This window comes from Apodemus sylvaticus, chromosome 11, assembly GCF_947179515.1.
Source record: "Apodemus sylvaticus chromosome 11, mApoSyl1.1, whole genome shotgun sequence".
NCBI lineage: Eukaryota > Metazoa > Chordata > Mammalia > Rodentia > Muridae > Apodemus > Apodemus sylvaticus.
The window spans coordinates 97,126,049-97,145,503 of record NC_067482.1 but is presented as its reverse complement, the minus strand read 5'-3'; the positions used below and the strand labels follow the sequence as shown (position 1 = coordinate 97,145,503).

Sequence of the window (19,455 nt, the reverse complement as noted above, 5' to 3'; positions counted from 1 at the left end):
ATGTTTGCATTAATATAATATATATGGTAATTTCTTCACTTAATTAACGGGGAGGTTCAGCTCAGTAGGGGTATGGGCTGATCATGTGTAAAATTGATTTGTGAGGGAAATATTTGATAGACCGCGGGGAGAAAGCTGCTTTTGATGGACAGCTGCGGGACAGAAGCAAGGAGAACAAGTTTTAACTTGAATTTTTGTCTAGAAAGAAGTGCGGCTCTCTTTAGTGGTATTACTTTTGAATTATCTACAGTTTGGATATTTTCACTGTTAAAAAAATTAATCATTTTTTGGAATCAAAAAAATTTAAAATCATCTAAACTGCAATTCACAGTTAGCATCAGCATTTTAGGACTCTAAAAAAGTACCCCATTTTATGTTTTTCACCTCCAGGAGACCCAGAAAAGTCTAAGTACAAAAACTACCCTTGGTGGTTCCTGAGAAAGCATTTGGTGAGGCCTGGTGAGCCTCAGAGTGTGTGTGTACAGCGCATACTGCAGAGGGCCGGTGGCTGCTGCCCCGGCACTGCAGAACTGAGAGGGCTGGTTATGAAGTCTGTACTGCAATGAAGTTTAGTGTTGCTATAATTTCTGCTTGCTTATTTGTATTGTCTGTAAAGTACAGTCTTTGTTTTATACCTTTGGATGGGACTACAAACAGAAAAATCCTTTAGAAAACTCCTTGTTGTCTACTAGGTACATGGGAAACATCTACCAAGTTACTCTTAAGTTTGATATTCACCAGGAGCGTACATTGAAATGGAGACTGATGATCTTCCAAAATATTTAAACTTTAAATTTATCAACTGCCATAATCAGTTTAACAAGTAAAGGTAATAAAAGGCAGTTTTTTAATAGTTCAGAAAGTGTGTAAACTATAAGTATAATTAAACATATTAATTGACCATGGGAATCTATAACTGTAACTCTTGGTTGTGCTTCTTGCATGAAGAATATACTTTCTCCCAGCTCTCCTAACACCAGTGCGCCTCCGGCCCCAGATGCTCTGGAAAGCATCTGATGGGGCTGTGCCACTTCTGTCTCTGAATGAATAGTGCGCCATAGATTGGCAGTCGTATCCGTGATGAGGAGCGACTAAGCTATCGGTTCGATATCCAGGAACCTCAGAGGGCATAAGAGTTACGAGAGCTTTCGTTTATTTATTGTAGCAATACCATAGGTAACAGTCCTGCCCATATAATATATACCTATAGTATAAAAATTCAAACTTAAAAAAGCTATACTGGTATTTCAGAATATAACTTGTATTTCAAGTAAATTTTATAGGAGCATTTTTAAATTATGGATTACTCTGAAAGTAAATTTTCAATTACAAATACAGTTTTGGTTAAAGAGAAAAATTAAACAGTGAACCAGTTGAATTAGATCCTAAGTAGCAAGGTTTGATATCTGCCTAGATAAAATGTATACCCCTAAAGACTATTAACACTTCAGCTCAGTAATATACAGGATCTAACTAGAAAAAAATATGGAAACATTGCAAACTTTGTTTCAATCAGTTGTTGATTTCTGAGACAGGGCCTCACTAGCTAGTCCAGGAGAGGCTGACCTTAGCTAGAGGAGCTGGGCCTGAGCACTCTGCCAGTTCACCTGCTGCTCTACCTCCTGAGTGCTGCGGTCAGGCATGCGCAGCCACACTCGGCCTCTTTTCATCACTAAAAATACATGTATATATTAAATAAGATAATTCCTACAAAAGCCACAAAAAAAAAAACCAGAAGGCCTGTCTTTTTACTTTTGTTTCTGCAGAAGAAATCTGATTCTAAAGATGAACTTATAGTAAAACCTTACTTCTATATATTGTACTGTTGAATGAAAGATTTAATAGTCACCAAAGGAGAAATTCTTTCTGTCTTCATTGATGCCAAATTTACTGACCTTATTCTAAGGGGGAAAGCCATGTAACTAATTATTAACTTTTTATATCTGACAAATCTTGGAATGGATTTATAAATGTAGCACTAACCAGCTGCAATGTTCAGTCTTTGCAACAGTTTGTTATACATGATGCATATGAAAGATTGCTAAATGCAGGGAGGGGTGGCATCTTAGTGCTAAGGCTGAGTCTAAGTGTGTGTTTGCTTCTCTAGGTAAGTGCTTTACTAAGTGTTTGTAGAAAGGAGAAATGCAACTTACAAGTGATTTTCCCCCTTCCTGTTTGTTCTCGTTAACAGAAAGGGTTCAAAGACACCAGTCAGTATGTTGTAGGGGAATTGGCAGCACTGGAGAATGAGCAGAAGCAAATTGACACCCGTGCCGCGCTGGTGGAGAAGCGCCTCCGCTATCTCATGGACACAGGTACGGTGCCCAATTACACTGTAAACAGTTTTGGCAAATTGAGCGTTCACAAACTCTTATAGAGTTTTGGAAGTGTGAATCTTTGAAGCCTGAATGTTCAGCAAAACTGCCTTGAAAATAAAAAGGCTGCGATTTGCAGCCACCTCTCTGGGCCCTGGTGATAAGAGCGCCTTCATGGGAAGTGATAACTCCCCCTGATACCGTGTGAGCCAGCACTATTGAACAGTGTGCTCATCCATGCAGAGTTGGAATACACATCTGTGCCTCATTGATATGCCACTGCTTAAAAAAAAGTAAGATCTTTACTGTTCTACTGATTCATTGGGGAAAAAGAAAGATTTGGCCAGCTAAAGCCATGTACTGCGTGAAGCAGGGTGCTGTGCATAGGGCTGGCTCTGTGGACTAGATCACTGAAATTTGAGAATACTATCTGGTTACTGATGCTCCACAATTTTTTTCAAGAGAACAGGTTTTTAAAAGTCTGTAATACTTTATGACATAGCTACATTTGAAAGGATTAAAGTATATAGCAAGGTTTGTAAAGATGGGTTAGCGCAGCAAGGTGGCTCCTGAGCAGAGGGAAGAGTGAGTGGTATTTACCTGATTGCCAATGAAGACTATATAGATCTACGAGCACAACAAGCTATTGGAAAAGAACTCTACGCATGTGTGCATATGAGTGTGGGTATTTCCTTAAAGTGCTACTCCTACAAAATAATAATAATTGGGAATTAAGTTCAGACCCTTCATAGCAAATTAAAGGTAAATGAAACCCTACCAAAAGTGAGAGGTAAAAATCTATTCCAATCAGCCAGTTTAAAAGATAATATGGCCATTTAAAAAATAATATGAGTTAGAATTGGAGGCTTTCCTGAACTTTTTTTAAACCACTTTTTTGTTGTTGTTGTTGTTGTTTTCTTGAGACAGGGTTTCTCTGTATAGCCCTGGCTCTCCTAGAACTTACTCTGTAGACCAGGCTGGCCTCAAACTCAGAAATTCACCTGCCTCTGCCTTTGCCTCCCAAGTGCTGGAATTAAAGGTGTGCGCCACCACTGCCTATCTCCTGAACTTTTTCTTGTCTGCTTTCTTAAACTATATTTAATACTATAAGTTTACCAGAAGTAAGCTTCTTATACAGGATATTTGAAAATGCATGTTTTAGTGACTTCAAAAATTAGTCAGACAGGGACGATGGGCCTGTTGTGATCCCGTGGGGAATCCAGTGGGGAATCCAGTGGGCTTTATACTGTTCTGCGAAACTCCTGTGTTGCTCCTGGCACTCCTGAGATTCTGTCAGGATTCCCCACTTCTCTACAAGGAGAGTGAGCTTAGTTTATTTTACTTAAAGTAGTGGGCCCCATGGAAGACTTGGAAGAAAAAGTTCTTCCATTTAAAATACAAAAAAAAAAAAAAAAAAGAACAAACAAGACCGTTGGGAGAAGTAGTTGCTGACACATCTTGTGCTCATGAGGGACAGATGTAGCGGGTGCTCAGGGTCCACATGTCACCAAGTGCAAGCCCTGCACAGAATTCAGGCCACCAGAATCATGCCATGGCCTTTGTCCCCACACCAGAGTAGCTAGACTATGTTTACCAGTACCCTAACAAGTCTTATACGTGTCTTGTGTGTGTCTGCCCTCTGAACAGGTAGTCATGTGGAGTAGGCATACATCTAGAACTTTTTTGGGGGAGTTTTACCTTACATATTTTTTTTTTAATATTTGTAGACTTAAAAAAGAAAAATACGGATTCACAAAGAATATTAACACTATTAATATTTTTATACTATATATACTTACTTCTCTAAGCATGTATACTTATTTCTCTTAATCTTTTAATAAATATATCTTTTTCATTCCATATATTCTTTATTTACATTTCAAATGATTTCCCCTTTCCTGGATCCCCCTCCTCGAAAGTCCCATAAGCCCTCTTCCCTCCCCCTGTTCCCCAATCCACCCCTTCCCACTTCCCTGTCCTGGTATTCCCGTACACTGCTGCACTGAGCCTTTCCAGGACCAGGGGCCACTCCTTCCTTCTTCTTGGGCATCATTTGATATGTGGATTGTGTCTTGGGTATTCCACGATTCTGGGCTAATATCCACTTATCAGTGAGTGCATACCGTGTGTATTCTTTTGAGACTGGGTTAGCTCACTTAGGATGATATTTTCTAGTTCCATCCATTTGTCTAAGAATTTCATAAATTCAATAAAAATATCGAATAAAAAAAAGAAAAAAAAGAATTTCATGAATTCATTGTTTCTAATGGCTGAGTAGTATTCCATTGTGTATATGTACCACATTTTCTGTATCCATTCCTCCGTTGAGGGACATCTGGGTTCTTTCCAGCTTCTGGCTATTATAAATAGGGCTGCTATGAACATGGTGGAACATGTGTCATTATTACATGCTGGGGAATCCTCTGGGTATATGCCCAGGAGTGGTATAGTGGGGTCCTCCGGAAGTATCATTCCCAGTTTTCTGAGGAACCGCCAGACTGATTTCCAGCATACATCTAAAACTTAGTATATTATTTTACATTGGTATTTTTTCTTCAGTTTCTAAAGGACTCTAAATATATTAGCTGTGCTAGCCATAAAGCATGCAAATACTTGATAGTATAAGTTCTGTAATAATGTTGAATTATTTTCTTAGCCATTTTAAGGTGACTGATAGTGAATTTCTGCTGTGCTTCTGTTGCATTGATAGTTGGAAGATTGCCTTTGCTGATTGTAGTGAATAAAGTGTGTGTTACTATAAGGAGCCAAGACAAGGAGCCTCAGGTCAGAATCTATGTAATGTTTTCTCTCGTACATCCATGGAACTGATCTATGAAGGGTTCTAATGAAGAGAGACTCAGGTCCTCCTCTGCAGCCAGAGCTCACCTGTGCCGTGTGAAAAGGGCCTTCTCCAGCTGTACATCAGCCTTTCTTGAGGGTTATAGACTACAGATTGATTCTAGAATCCCTTTGGGGATTATCACAAGACAGAATTTTATCCTGACTAGGTCTTTGCTACAGATTCAGACTAAAACTGACCTAACGTGATAAGCTCCAAAAATCACCTTGAACTGTGTCAAGCCTCCTGGGGGGGGGGGTGTGGGGGACATACTCAGATTAAAAACTAGTTAGTCTAGGAAACACAAGATAGGATGTTAGAAAGCAAAAGCACTAAACTGTCGCTTTTCTTTAGGGTCCTCATACATTCCAACTTACACTGTTTAATAGTCTTTCCTGGTATGTTAGAGACGTCAGTGTACAGAGGTAGGCAGCACAGCTTCGTTGTCACGTGTTGCAACTCAGGCTCACATAGGGGAAATGATTCGTTCACAATGACCTTGGCTGCAGCAAGGTAGTTCAGTGGGTAACAATGCTTGCGGAACAAGCCTGACAGCCTTCATTGGATCCCAGAGCCCACAACGTTGTCCTTAGGCCTCGACAGAGCAGGCGTGTGCTTTTGTATGTGCACGTGTGCATGCACATGCACCAATGCAAATAAAATTAGGAAAGGCAGAGTCACAACTTGAGCACGGGTTTTCAGCTTTTTAGCTCTTGATTCCTGTCTCTTTCCCTATCATTTCCTCTTTTCCTCCTCTGCCGTCTTTTTTTCTTTTTCTTCATAGAGTCTTACTTCACAACCCAAGCTAGCCTGGAACTCAGCCTTCCTGCTTGCCTCGGCCTCGCAAGTGCCGGGATGGTGGCATATGCCAGCACACTCAGCGCCCATCAGATTTATTTTTAGAGTGGGAAATGCTGCTCTATCTACCTTTTCCGTATACTTGAATATACAGGCTGTACTCAGCTTTTTACAGATTAAAAATCCACATGATCTAAAATTAACCATTTGAAAATATATGGTTCTATACATGTGCCGTGTACAGGGCTCTGGTATTTAAGGCAGTCACAGTGTTGTATCATTGTTTCCACCATATACAAAAGTTTTTGCCACCAAAGTAGAAATTCTGTACTCACTTAAGCAATGACTCTATTTATTCCTTCCTAAGTCCCTGAGAACTCTCTTCCATTTGGTTTCTGAATGTGCTTTTTTCTAGATGTTTCATGTAGTGGAATGGAGGGAGCGGTTTCTCCTCCTGTGCTCGGCTCTTGTTTTTAGCATAGTCTTCGCAGTTCATTTTGCTCCTGACTTGTTCTGGTTCTTCCTTCCTTTTGTGGTGGAGTAACATTTTAGTGTGTGTGTATACATACTCTGCTTAGCTGTCTAGCTATTAATGGACAGATGTTTATAATTAAGTTTTTATTTATAGGTATGGGATTTTGACTGTGTTTGTGTACCATACGTGTGCTAGAAGAGGGCTTTGGTTCCTCTGGGACTAGAGTTACAGGCAGCTGTGAGCCGCTGCATGTGGGTGCTGAGAATCGAACCTGGGTTTTTGCAAACACGCCCAGTGCTCTTAGCTTAGTCAGTGCTTCGCCCCTGATTGACAGTTCTTACTGTTGACCAGTGTAAGCATGGTGTGGGCATCTATTTGAAACACCATTTCACTCCTTTGTATGTACACCTAGGAGTGTGATTTCTGGGTCGTATTAAAGTTCTATACTCAATCAAGTTGTGAAATTTAGAAATCAAAATACATTTTCCAAATGAAACTCTCTCTCTCTCATTAAATAATACTAATGATTATCCTAGTTCCAAATTCCTAGGGTGTGCATAGCTTGAGGTTTTAAGGACAGCCTGTTTGAGGAGGTGAGAGAAAGGAGAAATCGGATGGGGGCCCAAACTGCTGGGTCTCCTCCTGGCATGTTGACAGGCTGCTCTGTCAGGGAGAGAGGGCCTTGGTGGGCCATGCAACAAGATGAGGTGCCACAGGTGTGAAAGGCAGTAGCTTGGAAGGCAAATCGGTGGGTGGCAGGGACAAAGCAGGCGTGTGGATTTATGCAGGTGTGTCCTTATCAGGCTGCTGGGCTAATCCAAAATTGACGATAGCCTGGATTCATTCATTCATACTCTCTCCTTACCTTCCCCTGCTCTCTCAGCAAAACTTAATTAGAAATATGTAGTAAGTATCTTCCCAGCTGACACTGTGTTTAAGTGCTGCACCAGTGAGCCTCTTGGCGATGTGGGACTCTGGCAGAAGCCATCTCTGATTGGACGCTATGCACCCGTACACTGCTGCGATGGGTGTTACTGTAGTGACTGATATTTATTTCCCATTCTGAATGGTTTCCATTTGATAGTCATATTTCCTTATTATAAAACTATAGTGTTTTCATCCAGTAATGTGGAAGATTTTTTTAAATAACAACATTTTATTTACATTTTAAGTATAAAAATTAAACACATGGGGGAATTTGAAGCTTTATAACCTTAAACAATTTTCAAAGAATCATGCTAGTAGCCCCCATAAATCCCAGGCCAGATGGGACTGATTCCATGTGTTTTCCTAGAGCATTGGCTGCAAACTCCCAACTGGCCGTCTAAGTGTGCTGAGAGAAAAATAATGAGTTAGAAGAAAGACTCTATGTAGCCCTCAGAATGTCTCACCCCTTAAGGATCCACATGTCATATTAAGCTGTTTTAAAGAAGGAAATGGAATGTATGTGGTGACTCCTACCTGTAATCCCAGCCCTTGGGAGGCAAAGGCAAAGATGGGCCACATGGCCACGCCCTGTATGACAGAGACAGCAGATGTGTTGAGCACGTGCACACAAAATACATGGTATATGGGTTAGTACTGATAATTGATCTTTTCAGATCACCAGAATTTTGCAACATTATCTTCCACCCAGTCTGGCCAAGATGACAGTAGTTATCATGTGTTTCTATATGTCTAGCTCTATGAAAAATAAGTGAAACACTTGTTTTATTTGTTGTTTGTTAGCATCCTATAAAAGAGCTTCTGCTAGTAACTGGGAGTTTTGTATATTTTTTATTTTTGTTTGATGGGCATTGGTGTTTTTCCTGCATGCATGTATCATGCATGTATCTGTGTGTGAGTGTGTCAGATCTGGAGTTACAGATGGTTGTGAGCTTCCATGTGGGTGTTGGGAGTTGAACCAGGTCCTCTGCAAGTGCAGTCAGTGCTCTTTTTTTTAGTTTTTTTTTTTTTTTTTAATGAAAGTGTTGGGTTTTTTCTTTAATGTATTTACTTACATTAAACACTGCCTCCTCCCAGAAGCCCTCCCTAATCCCCTTCTCTGAGAGGGTTGCCCTCTGCCCCTCCCCCATGTCCCCTCCCTCATGGCCCATCCAGTCTCCGTCTCTCACTGAGACTAGACAGCTGCTGAAGCACCCATGTGCGCCCCTCCAGATCCCCTCGTAGAGAAGGACAAGTCTTCAATCGAGGGTATGCAAGCAGCTGTGCTCCCCTGCTAAACCGTCTAAATACGAGAAACACGTTGTTCGGGTAGGAAACAGAGACTGAGAGAAATAGTGGGGAGCAGGAGTCCAAACTAGTCTGCTGTCAGTGATGCCCGACCCCCAGCAGCTCCCTGGGATGCCCAGTCCTCACTCTTCCTCTGAGAGGTGCACCTGATTTTTCTAGGGTTTTGTTAGCGACTTGGTGGATCCTCTCCGTGTCATGTCATGAACTGTGAGGCAGCGGAAGAGAAGCAGAATTCACTTTAGTTTATGACCACGCAGGCTGAATATGGAGGCCCGCACCTAGGATCCCAGCGTCAGGAGGTGAGCCAGGCAGATCCTGAGCTCCAAATCAGCCCAGAAATATCTTGTCTTGGGGGGGGGGGATAAAAAGACAAAATAAAAATGAAAGGCACTTTGCTGAGCCTTCAGGATGTAACACGCTTCTCTCTCCCCCCACAGCCTGTCTCCCTTACTCTCACAGCGTAGTGTTCACAAAAACCACTCCGCCAAGCAGCCTCACTTGGAATAGGCAGAGGAATAAAACAAACTTCTTCAGCTCAATTGTCTTTGAACATTACAGCCTTCAGAAAGTAGTTTCACTCTCTTATCAGCTGTTATGAACACCTGAAGATGATTTTCTAAGAGATTTTTAAACTAAAACTAATTAAAATCTAAGAAAGAAAAGAGTCACAGAGATGGTTCAGCAAGCAAAAGAACTGCCAGCAAACCTGAGGGCCCAGGCGTAGTCCCGGGAATCAACACAGTGGAAGGGAATAAGCAGTGTGCCCAGATCGTCCTCTAACCGCCATGTGACACATGTGACGTGCCACGCAGACATGCACGCATGCAAACTAAATAAATGAAAATGGAATAACAAATTCTAATAAAATTGAAGTGACTAACAGCTAAACAAAAGCAGTCATTTTTATGTTCATGGTAGATTTGTATAATCCTATAGTGGGATATGTATTTGTGTCTCCTGTTTGGACACCTTAGTTTTAACCTTCAAAATACAACATTGATGTTTCAGTCATGAAACTGTAACCTTAGTTGCTTTTCAAATGTATACCTTCTCAGTCCATTGGAAAAGCTTACTGAAAGCTAGTTCTTGTGTTTTGTGAAAACTGATTCACTCACTGTCTCTTGGTAAGAGTCCAAGTACTCGGAATTCCTACAGTTCTAGAGGGTCTTGGGTGTGTGTGCCTAAAACGTTCTGTGTGATCATAAAAGAATTGCCCTGTAAATAAGAGAAAGCACATGTGCACTTCTGTGATCACAGCATAGAATGATGTAATTGTGCGCTATCATTAATTTTTTTTCTCTAAGTGACCAGCACTAAATGGTCACAGAGCCTGAATTATCTTGTCACTATAATGGTGCACCTTCTCTCACTATGATGACAGATGCTATGAATAAAGTATCTGGATTTTTTTGATGCTGTGACCTCTAGATACCAAGTATAAAATTTCAAAACCTAACAAGGCATTAAAATTCTGAGGGTCAATCACAGTACATTTTTGTTGTATATTCACTTCTTTCTGGTATACTTTCATCTGTATTTTCTTATTTCTTATCCCTGCATTGAACACTGAACTTTATTATAATTTCACATTTGGCCAGCCTGCTTTTTAATGTTTTGGATGATTACATATTGGCTGATGAGTTTGCGTAAATTCAATAAGTTATTAAATAAGCAGTATTTATCACTTGAGACCATGTAGATATTATCAGATAATGAACATGTTTGTGGTGCTATATAAAGATTAATTAAATAAAAACTCCATTGACCATCTATGGTAAATGTAATTGAATTAGCAGGGCAGTAAAATAAATGCAGACAAAATAAATATAGACAAGAGAATATGGGAAAGCTTCTGTAATGTTTTAGATTAATAGGCATGCAGAATTCTTCACATTTTTTATTACGTTGTCCCTAGATGAATTCAAAGTAATTGGGGTGGTTAATTTTATTTACACAGAGCCGTTCACAGCGCATTAAATAATAGAGATAATTGAACAAGAATTGTCAAGTGTGTACTGATATCAGACATATTACAGGAGGGAATGTGCATAAAACTTCATTTCTATGCAGCCATTGTTTATGGTAATTAAGTACACAGATTTATCCCCTGGTTGCCTTCCAAGCTGTGGCAACTGCTATTGTTGTGCTCCATTAATATGTAATCAGGAAATAGTTTAATTTTCTAATCTGCAGTTTGAGAATTCACTTTCTAACAACTCTTAATTACTGCATTGCCCTAATGATGCTCATGGTTATGAAAATTGAACCAGTAAACTCCGTGGAAGAAGCCAGAGGGGATTATAATTCCAGAGGTGGCGCTCTCTTAATAAACTTGTTACGCCTTCACCAGAGGGAGCTCCGTGTCCTTCAAAAGAATTTAATTTTGTATTTTAGAATTTGCATCTCCAATGTAAGGAGTTAAACTATTTAGGAGGAATAATTCAAACCTCTGTTTATGAAAAGTGATAGAATGTTACCCCAGTGCCTTTAAAGCATTTCAATCTTTCAAGAATTAGGGGATGGGTCAAAGAAGATGTTTCTGTTGTATGAACCTGACTGTATCTAACCTGTGTGTATAAAATGTTAATATTTTGGTAATCCACTTTAACTCATAAATAGAGCACAGGGAACTGTGCTCGTTAAATGTTGGGATAGCCTTTGCTTAGTCTGTTGTACTTTCAGCTCTACACACAATTGTTTTCTCCTCTTGTAGTCTTCCTTGCCAAGGATTGCCTTGTCAATAAACGACAGCATCGAGGTTTTCTGTAAACAGTAGACATAAGGGCTTCTCTTCCATAATTCAGATCACAGTTTAAGCAGAGCGGCTGACAGCCGTGTCCCACTGCATTTCAGAGATGAGGATCTACAGAAGCCCAATTTTTTTTTTTTTTTGGTCACAGCTTTAAATAAGGGTGTGTCATACATCACCATGGTAAGATAGTCAGGCAAAGTCCCCCAACATGGTCTTCCCCACATAGTGCGAGCTCCTAAGTCAGGTAAGGGCGGTGGTGGTGGTACCGCAGGCTCAACTGGACATCCACCTATTACATTTCTGAAATCGACTGGCTTTTACTTAGCCAGAGTCATATCAGAGTAGCTTCAGAAGAAAGTCGGTGGCTTTTATTTTTGATGTGTTTCCAAACTAATGAAATGTATGTCATAGTATTAATAAAACATTTTGAAACTTGAGCCACAGTTATTTTCTTTTGTTTTCTACTTTGGTGGATTTGTTGTGGTGTTACGATTCTTGTTGTGGTGTGAGGGTACCATTGACCCTCCTTTTAAAATTAAATGTTTTTGAACTACAATATCCATTGGAATTATTGGATAAGGTGGAAGGTTCTCATCCCCACCATCTTGGGGTCCAGTTCAGTGCATGCAAAGTAGAATCTAGAATCTGTGCATCTGTGGTTTCACAGCTTTTTTTTTTTTCTTAATGGTTCTCAAACTGGTTTGTAGGTTTGCAAGTGCTGCTTGTAGACATACGTGTACCAGCATTAAGCTGGTGTAGAAGATGATCCCATCCTGAATGTACTCTAACCCCTCCAGTGTATTCATTCCACTGTTCCTTATAACACCTTTAAACCCCTCCCTCGTGGGAAGTTACCTATTTAATCTCTGAGTAATCTAAATCTATCTTGGCCTTTCCTGATGGAGGAAAAGGGTGTGCTATTAATTATTTTGTAGGGAGTTTTCTACTTTGAAGGAAACTTGAATTGTTTTTGTTTTCTGTGCCAGCTATGCCTTCTTCTCGTCAGACTCCTTATCCCAAGATATATTGCACTTGCAGCAGGAGGAAGTGGGACTGAAGGCACAGCTGCCATGCTCAGGAGTTAGGGGCTGCTTTAGAGGCTCTGCAGGTCAGAATGGTAAATAAATTGGATATTCCACTTGTATCCTTAAGTATAACTATTTTGTCTAGTTTTTAAAAATGCAAATAACCTGCTTCCTAACAGGTTAAAAGAATTTGTGCTATCATATGCAATAGTCCTCAAGACCTACTTACAGACTGTATTAGTAAAACCTATGACCATAGAGCCTGCTGTACATCAGGAGTCAGATCAGGAGTCCAGTCCAATCCCAGAGGACATGGCTTGCATCCATAATGCTAGCACTCAGGAAGTAGAAGACGAAGATGGGTGAATTTAGTTGGTTTGAGGCCAGCCTGAGCAAACTGAGGTGGAGGTGTGGGAGGGTGACAGAAGCAGGGGGCACTAGAGAGAGGAGAGAAAGAGTATATTCCATTATATTCCACTACTACTTAACTTAATGAAATGTAGACTATAATTGGCATTAATGACAAGACTACTCAAAATATAGCCAAACACATACCTGTTATTTTTAAAACAGTCACAGGCCAGATGTATGGTCCCTGCTTCAGCAAATGTGCAAGATCATTCTAGCATGCAAAACACTCTGTAATTAACAGCTACCCCTTGCTGTAAGAACTTGTTCCCTGGTAAACAAAAGCAGATCCCTTCCATCTCTTCCATAGAGCACCACCCACAAGCTGAAGGATGGGTCTTCCTGGGAACCCTTGCATTGGGTATGGGGCGGCAGACGTGTGAGTGCCCCAGAGCAGCCACGCCAGCAGAAAGTCTCACCTCTGCACGAATGGCGGGCAGCCGAGATCCAGCTGCTTGGATGACATGCCCACTTCAGCTAACCCTCCATGGCCTCTCTTCTCCCCACCCCCACTGCAGACCACAACATCACATCCCCGGAACATACGTAATTAAGACAGAACTGCATACAAATAAATGGTGGGGGGGCGAGGGGGGGCTACGCTTCTATGAAAGAATATTAACAACCAACAAGCTTGATTTGGGGGGTCTCTTGCAAGTAGTCACAGCTTTGCTGATGAGATACTGGCGGTTTGGCTTAGAGGACCATGGTCTGCAGCCCATGTTCCTTATCTGTGTTTCATCTTTGTTAGCCTTGCTTCATGCTTTAGGTGTGAATTTAGCATAGCATTAGCTCTAGAAAGCAACAGTTACCCCTTTCCTTCACCCATGTTACCCTCCATCTTCTCACTTTGCCCGTTAATCTCCAGTATAAAAGCCCTACCAGTGAGAAGGGATGTACGTGAATGATAGAAGCGTGTCGTTTCATGTAGAGAGGGGAGCATGGTAGCCTGTAGTCACCTCCTCCTCACCTTTGGTTTCAGAGACCCATGCCTAGCTGTGATCTAAAATGCAGAAGCACACACTGTTGCCTAATGCTACATCACAATCCTGCCTCATTCTCCACACCTCATCTCATCAGATGGGCTTGTGGCATCTCATACCCCCGTAGGAAATCTGAAAAGCTACTTTGAGAACAAGATGGAACATTCATGCATTTTTTTTCAATGATCACAAAAATTGTTATAATTGCTTTGTATTATTATATGCATATATTTGCTAATCTTTTGCTATGCCTAATTTCTAAGTTAAATTAATTATAGGTATGTCTGTACACACACACACACACACACACACACACACACTCAATGCTAATACTGCCTTCAGATAATTACCTGCAGGTCTTGGAACCCCTCTCCCAGGGTAAGGGTTACTTGTGTGATTACAACTGTCTTGTATTTTCTCATGCAGTTTTTCTTTACAGTGTCCCAGGCTGGGCTCAGCATGGAGCATGCTAGGCATATATTCGGTCACTGAGCTGTGCCCCCAGCCTTCATGCTTCTTTATGTAATTGGGAGGAAGACTAAATAAGGGTGGCATGAGAGCATATGCCTGACATGTCCTTTAAACACTTTAAGCTGCCTCTGGGAGCATTCCTGCATCGTCCCCTAAGCACAGCTACCCTCTCCTCTCTCAGCCTTTAAAAGCTGTGTTGTGGCTGTGTGTGTGTTCCTGACTACCCAGGAGCCTATGAAAGGTGTTCTAGGGCTGGTCCTGGCGAGGCTGTGTCCTGCTGCAGTGAGCATCACTGGACTCTGCTCCTGCCTGTTATCCAGGAGCAAGCATTGCAGACAGCGAAGTCAAACACAATAAAGTGGCCAGCTCTGTCCGCTTTTAAGGTATAAATCCAGGAGGGCAGTGATAGCATCTCCTCTTAGTTGCAGAGTTCCTTAAGTTTCATTGTCCTATTCTTGCTTGCTGATTTTTTTTCACTTATACTTTATTAATACAACTAATAGAAGGAAAAAATCAACTGATAAAAACAGTGCTCATGAGCTCTTTAGGAGTCTGTTTGCTTTGTGGGGGGGGGGCTCTAAAAACAATTCTACACTCTGAGATACTTTATATTCTAAAAAGAGGAGTTCCATTTATATTAAGTAAAAATTAAATTCCATTTTCATTCATAATGAATTTTTTTAACAGAAGTATGTGTAGTGTTAAGGCATGACTTTGTAACTATATGCCATATAAGAGTTGAAGCCAGGCATCTTGTCCCCCACCTAAAATCCTAGCAGTAGGATTGCTATGGGTTTCAGGCTATCCTGGGCCAGATAGTTTCAACAAATAAACTCGAGGTTAGTATATTTGTTATGTTAGAATTAAGAAAATTTGGAAAGTGGAGTTTTATCTATGCCAGAATCTCCTATGTACCTCATTTTTATAAATTTCAATAGTATGTGTATTTGTAGCTCAAACTCTTCATCATCACCCTAGTTTGGCTGAAGATTTAAGCTGGCATACGTGAGTTGCATGGAGCACGTTTCCTGCGCAGGACACAAACAGCCAGCCAGGCTCTGAGTATATTATCAGGGCAGTTCTTTCAGAAACGTATTGCTAAAGAAGCTTAACATTAATTATTGTAACTTTGGGAAGATTACATCCACACTAGCCTTGTAAGAAGCAGCATACACTTCTTGACCTCCTATGCTAGAGCTTTAAGACACAGAATGGCATTTTACCAACTTTAATGGGATAAACCAGTATAATCTTGCAGCAATAAGGAGAGAGGCAGTGTTTAGAGTGTAATACCGTCTGACTCTAATAGAGGCTGCCTGGTGTGCGTGTTGCAATCATAATTCATTTGTTTCTTTTGTTTTGGTTTCTGTTTTAATTATTTAAGGGGAAAGTGCCTTTATTTGGAAAGTGGAGTTTTATTATTGCCAGAATCTCCTATGTACCTCATTTCTATAAATTTCTATAAACAAACACAAAAAAACCCGCAAACCATAGCAAGTAGCTTACTGACCTTTCTGTCTCTGCTGGTAAGTTCTGTACAAGCCTCCTTCTTTCTGGTGGGGTAGAAAGATAATCAAATATAAACAGATACACCGAGCACAATTTTGAGAGCTCCAAAACACATGTGCAAAGATGTGGTCTCAATTTGGACATGCCTTTTTAGTGTAGTTTCTGATTTCCTACTTATGATCCCTTCCATAGCACAAGCAGTATGGGGCCAGCACACAGGCTTCCTGCCTGTCCGTATTATGCATTGTGCTTGTGAATACCATAGTCATTTACCCAAATAAATATAAAGCGTATATTATGTTTCCTCCACGTGTCCTTAATTTAAAAGCATATTGATAATTTTTTTAGAACTATTCATCCTAAAATAGAAAAATTCGGCATGTCTCCATTGATTTAATTTAGTACATGAGATTGTTGGATTATGATTCATTTTAATAACTACGTTAAAAAATACATCTAACACTCTTAATTAGAATAATCTCCAAAGCCAGTTAAATGTTTTAGAAGACAAACGGTTTAATTAGCTACCCTCAAAGGTTCCCTTCCCCCATATGTGCAGTGGTCATAAGCTTGGTGCGGGCCTTTCAAGCCGCCCTCGACAATTGGATGAAAAGGGATTTTAGGCAGATTAGAGGGGTGTTGCTTTATATGTTGTTCCTAACCATGAGATATGCAGCACCTACGAAGTTTCACAAAGAAATGGAAATTTAAATAAAATTTCCTTTGACAGTGGAGTTACCTCGAATTGCTAGCCAACACATCTTGTGATAAGACGACTTAATAATTGTATTCTTTTAGTTGTGGACAGAAGCAAACCCAGTGCATGCTGGGTGGATGAGCAAGTGATATGGCAGATTAACATTGTAACAAGGGTCAGGGCTGCTCCCAGAAACCAGGCCTTTGTCATGCTCTCCCATGGTGCCTGTACGACTTTGGAAATAAACTCGGAGAGTTGAAACAGAGCTGTTTCATTAAAGTCTTGATTTTTTCTTTCTTCTACTTTGTTCCTTGTTCTTGTTTTACTGTATTCCTTTTCAAAGCAACTTTATAAAGGTGTAAAGGGGGGGGGGGTTCCTTTTGACTTTTACAAAGTAGCTTCAGAATTCGAGGTTTTTGGTGCTGTGTAAGGAGGAAAGATTGCTCCTATACCCAGAAGCCCCCCCCCCCCCCCCACCATCGTTGGCTTTCTGCTGCTTAGCTTTTAGCATGTTCCCAAGTAAATATTATTTGTAGATATATATTTTTAAATTATAACTGGATAGCAAATTGTTAAATCAACCAGAAATAAAATATATGAGGATAACTGGAAAGATTAAGTTCATAACTACATGTTAGCTAATTATGTGAAATTCTGAGCCCCATTAGAATAGTAAACCCATAAAACCAAAAAATTAATTTTCTCCTGCATAAAATACATGCAAGGTAGCATTTGAAGTTCAGATAGCTTAATTGAGTTTGAAGGGGAAAGGTCACTTAATTGGTCTATTGAAATGTTAACAGAAACTGATATGCCATCCAATGGACTTTAATGGCAGCCACCAATGCAGCAATGTCTGTATTCACTTGCAAAATTGTTAATTAGGGCACTTTGGTAGTTCATTTGTTTTGTATTGATGTGCTTCATCCAATGAGAAAATCAATTTTATACAAGAAATTTACAAGGCATGCTCTAAGTCCTGAGATTATTTAATACTGTTAAAGTTTTAAATAACATATATTTTTCTGGACAGAATGCCTTGTCTGTCCCCACCCGGTCCCTTCTGAGCTCACCTTGAGGGCCGCGCACATTCTAGGCTAGTATTCTCTGACCACGATGCATCGGCAGCCTCCCCACTCCCACTTCATAACATCTGGACAAAATTATAACACCCTGTGCAAATGTCTCAGTTTTGAGTTCGTCTGAAATTTTGCTTAGTTGAGTAAACCTACCACACTACTGTCATTTTTTCTACTTAAAACTAACTAGGTGGGAAAAGGGAAGGGTAGGTGTGGACGGTATACTAACTCCCCTCTAGATCAGGGTGTAAAACGTTCTGGTGATGGGGTTACTCAACATAAACACTGAGGAAAACTGCTGAGAGTATTTTAAGGAATTTCAGAATCATTCACTCAATCATGTAAGATTCATTTATTATAAAGTTCCCGTACTAAATTTTGGCACTATGAATTCTGTGTATGCGTAATGTGATTTGTACTAATTACTTCTTAGAGCAGCTGTGTGTATAATAAGGGAAGCTTAAGACTCAACTTCTAAACACAGATTTCTAATACACTTTGTTTTGCTCACTTACCACCACATAATTATGAATGTTTGCAGATATGTGGAGTCTTAATGGTCATGTAGCCCAGGTTTTTACTTTCACTGATGTCATTAAAGAGGTTGGTTGGTCCAATGCTGTAAAAAGAACTTGCATCTTCTAGCCTATGTCTCTTCTAGCCATGGTGCCACACTCTTTTACAAAAGAAAAAGAAAACTTCAACCCCTAAATACTTTAAGAAAAATAAAGTCCCAATGTTTGAAATCTGTCTAAAACTGCACTGCATTCTGAGCTCCGGGAAGATGTTCGCCAAGTGTGTCTGAAGCCCTGACCTTGTTTCTCAGTGCAGGAGAAAAGAAGTTCATATGTGTATTTATGAGTATGTGGTCAATTATCCGTTGTCATGTATTATAGCTAAGCAAATTTTTAATCTGAATCTTCTAAATTTATATTCGAAAACGTAAAACAAACTTTTTGCAGTTTAGACTCTAAATGTTTGAGAGTGTAAAATATTATATGTATTTAATATTTATGTATATATGTAAATATACAAATAAATATATATGTATATACATATATATTTAAATTTCCTTAGGAAAAGAAGTTGTTCTGAGTCAGTTTGTGAATCAATTATCACTTTGTGATAATAAATTTCTTAGGTTCTAGTAGTTTCTGCTTTTAAGTAGTTATCCATGTATTGTTAATGTTTATGGAAAGAAATTGCTAGTTTTAGACCATGAAAATCCAAGGTACATTGTACTGTGCTTGAAGTCTTCAGTTAAACTTTATGCACTTGATTTTCTTTCCACATTTCAAACTATATATGTGCACAGTGCTTATTTAGCTTGCTACAATAATCAAAGTTCTAGAACATTTCATTGTGCTGGTATGCAAATGTATTTACATAGCAATAAGTCTAGGTTTCCTTAAAGAGGACAACAGAGCTAAAAAACGGAGACTAAGGAAAGAATGAAAGTCTCTCTAAATCCACCGAATAATGGAGGCGGTGTTAAGGCTAACCGCAGTGTTGAACTAAACAGAGGGATTACTCCTGGACTCTGCATCCCTTGTTTTTCTGCCGGGTGGCCTCACTTGTCAAAAAGAGAAAGAGACAGAGAGACAGAGAAGGAGTTTAACAGACAAACATTCACATGGGCACATGAAGAAAAGAAGTATTCTTAATTCCATCAAAGCTTAAAAAAAAATCAATCATTAATTTATTCTCACTCCAACTTTTGGTCATTTGTGAAAAACATCTGGTCTTTAAATCATTAGAACCTAGGCACCGGCGCAGTAAGAACAGCTGTGAAGAAGCATCAGGTTTAATGTGATGGAAAAAGTTATGTCCATGCGTGTGTCCTGTCTAACACATGCTACATGCGCTTACTTA

At 39.9% G+C, this 19,455-nt stretch overlaps 1 protein-coding gene across 7 annotated transcripts in view; it reads left to right on the top strand.

Moving 5' to 3' along the window:
• The window catches only part of Ehbp1 (EH domain binding protein 1), a 278,079-nt gene that overhangs the window by 228,255 nt on the left and 30,369 nt on the right, over positions 1-19,455 (top strand). For all 7 annotated transcript variants that reach the window (XM_052198644.1, XM_052198645.1, XM_052198646.1 and 4 more), the window contains one exon: positions 2,192-2,315. In XM_052198644.1, coding sequence (XP_052054604.1) covers positions 2,192-2,315 — 124 coding nt within the window. The remainder of the gene's footprint in view (positions 1-2,191; positions 2,316-19,455) is intronic.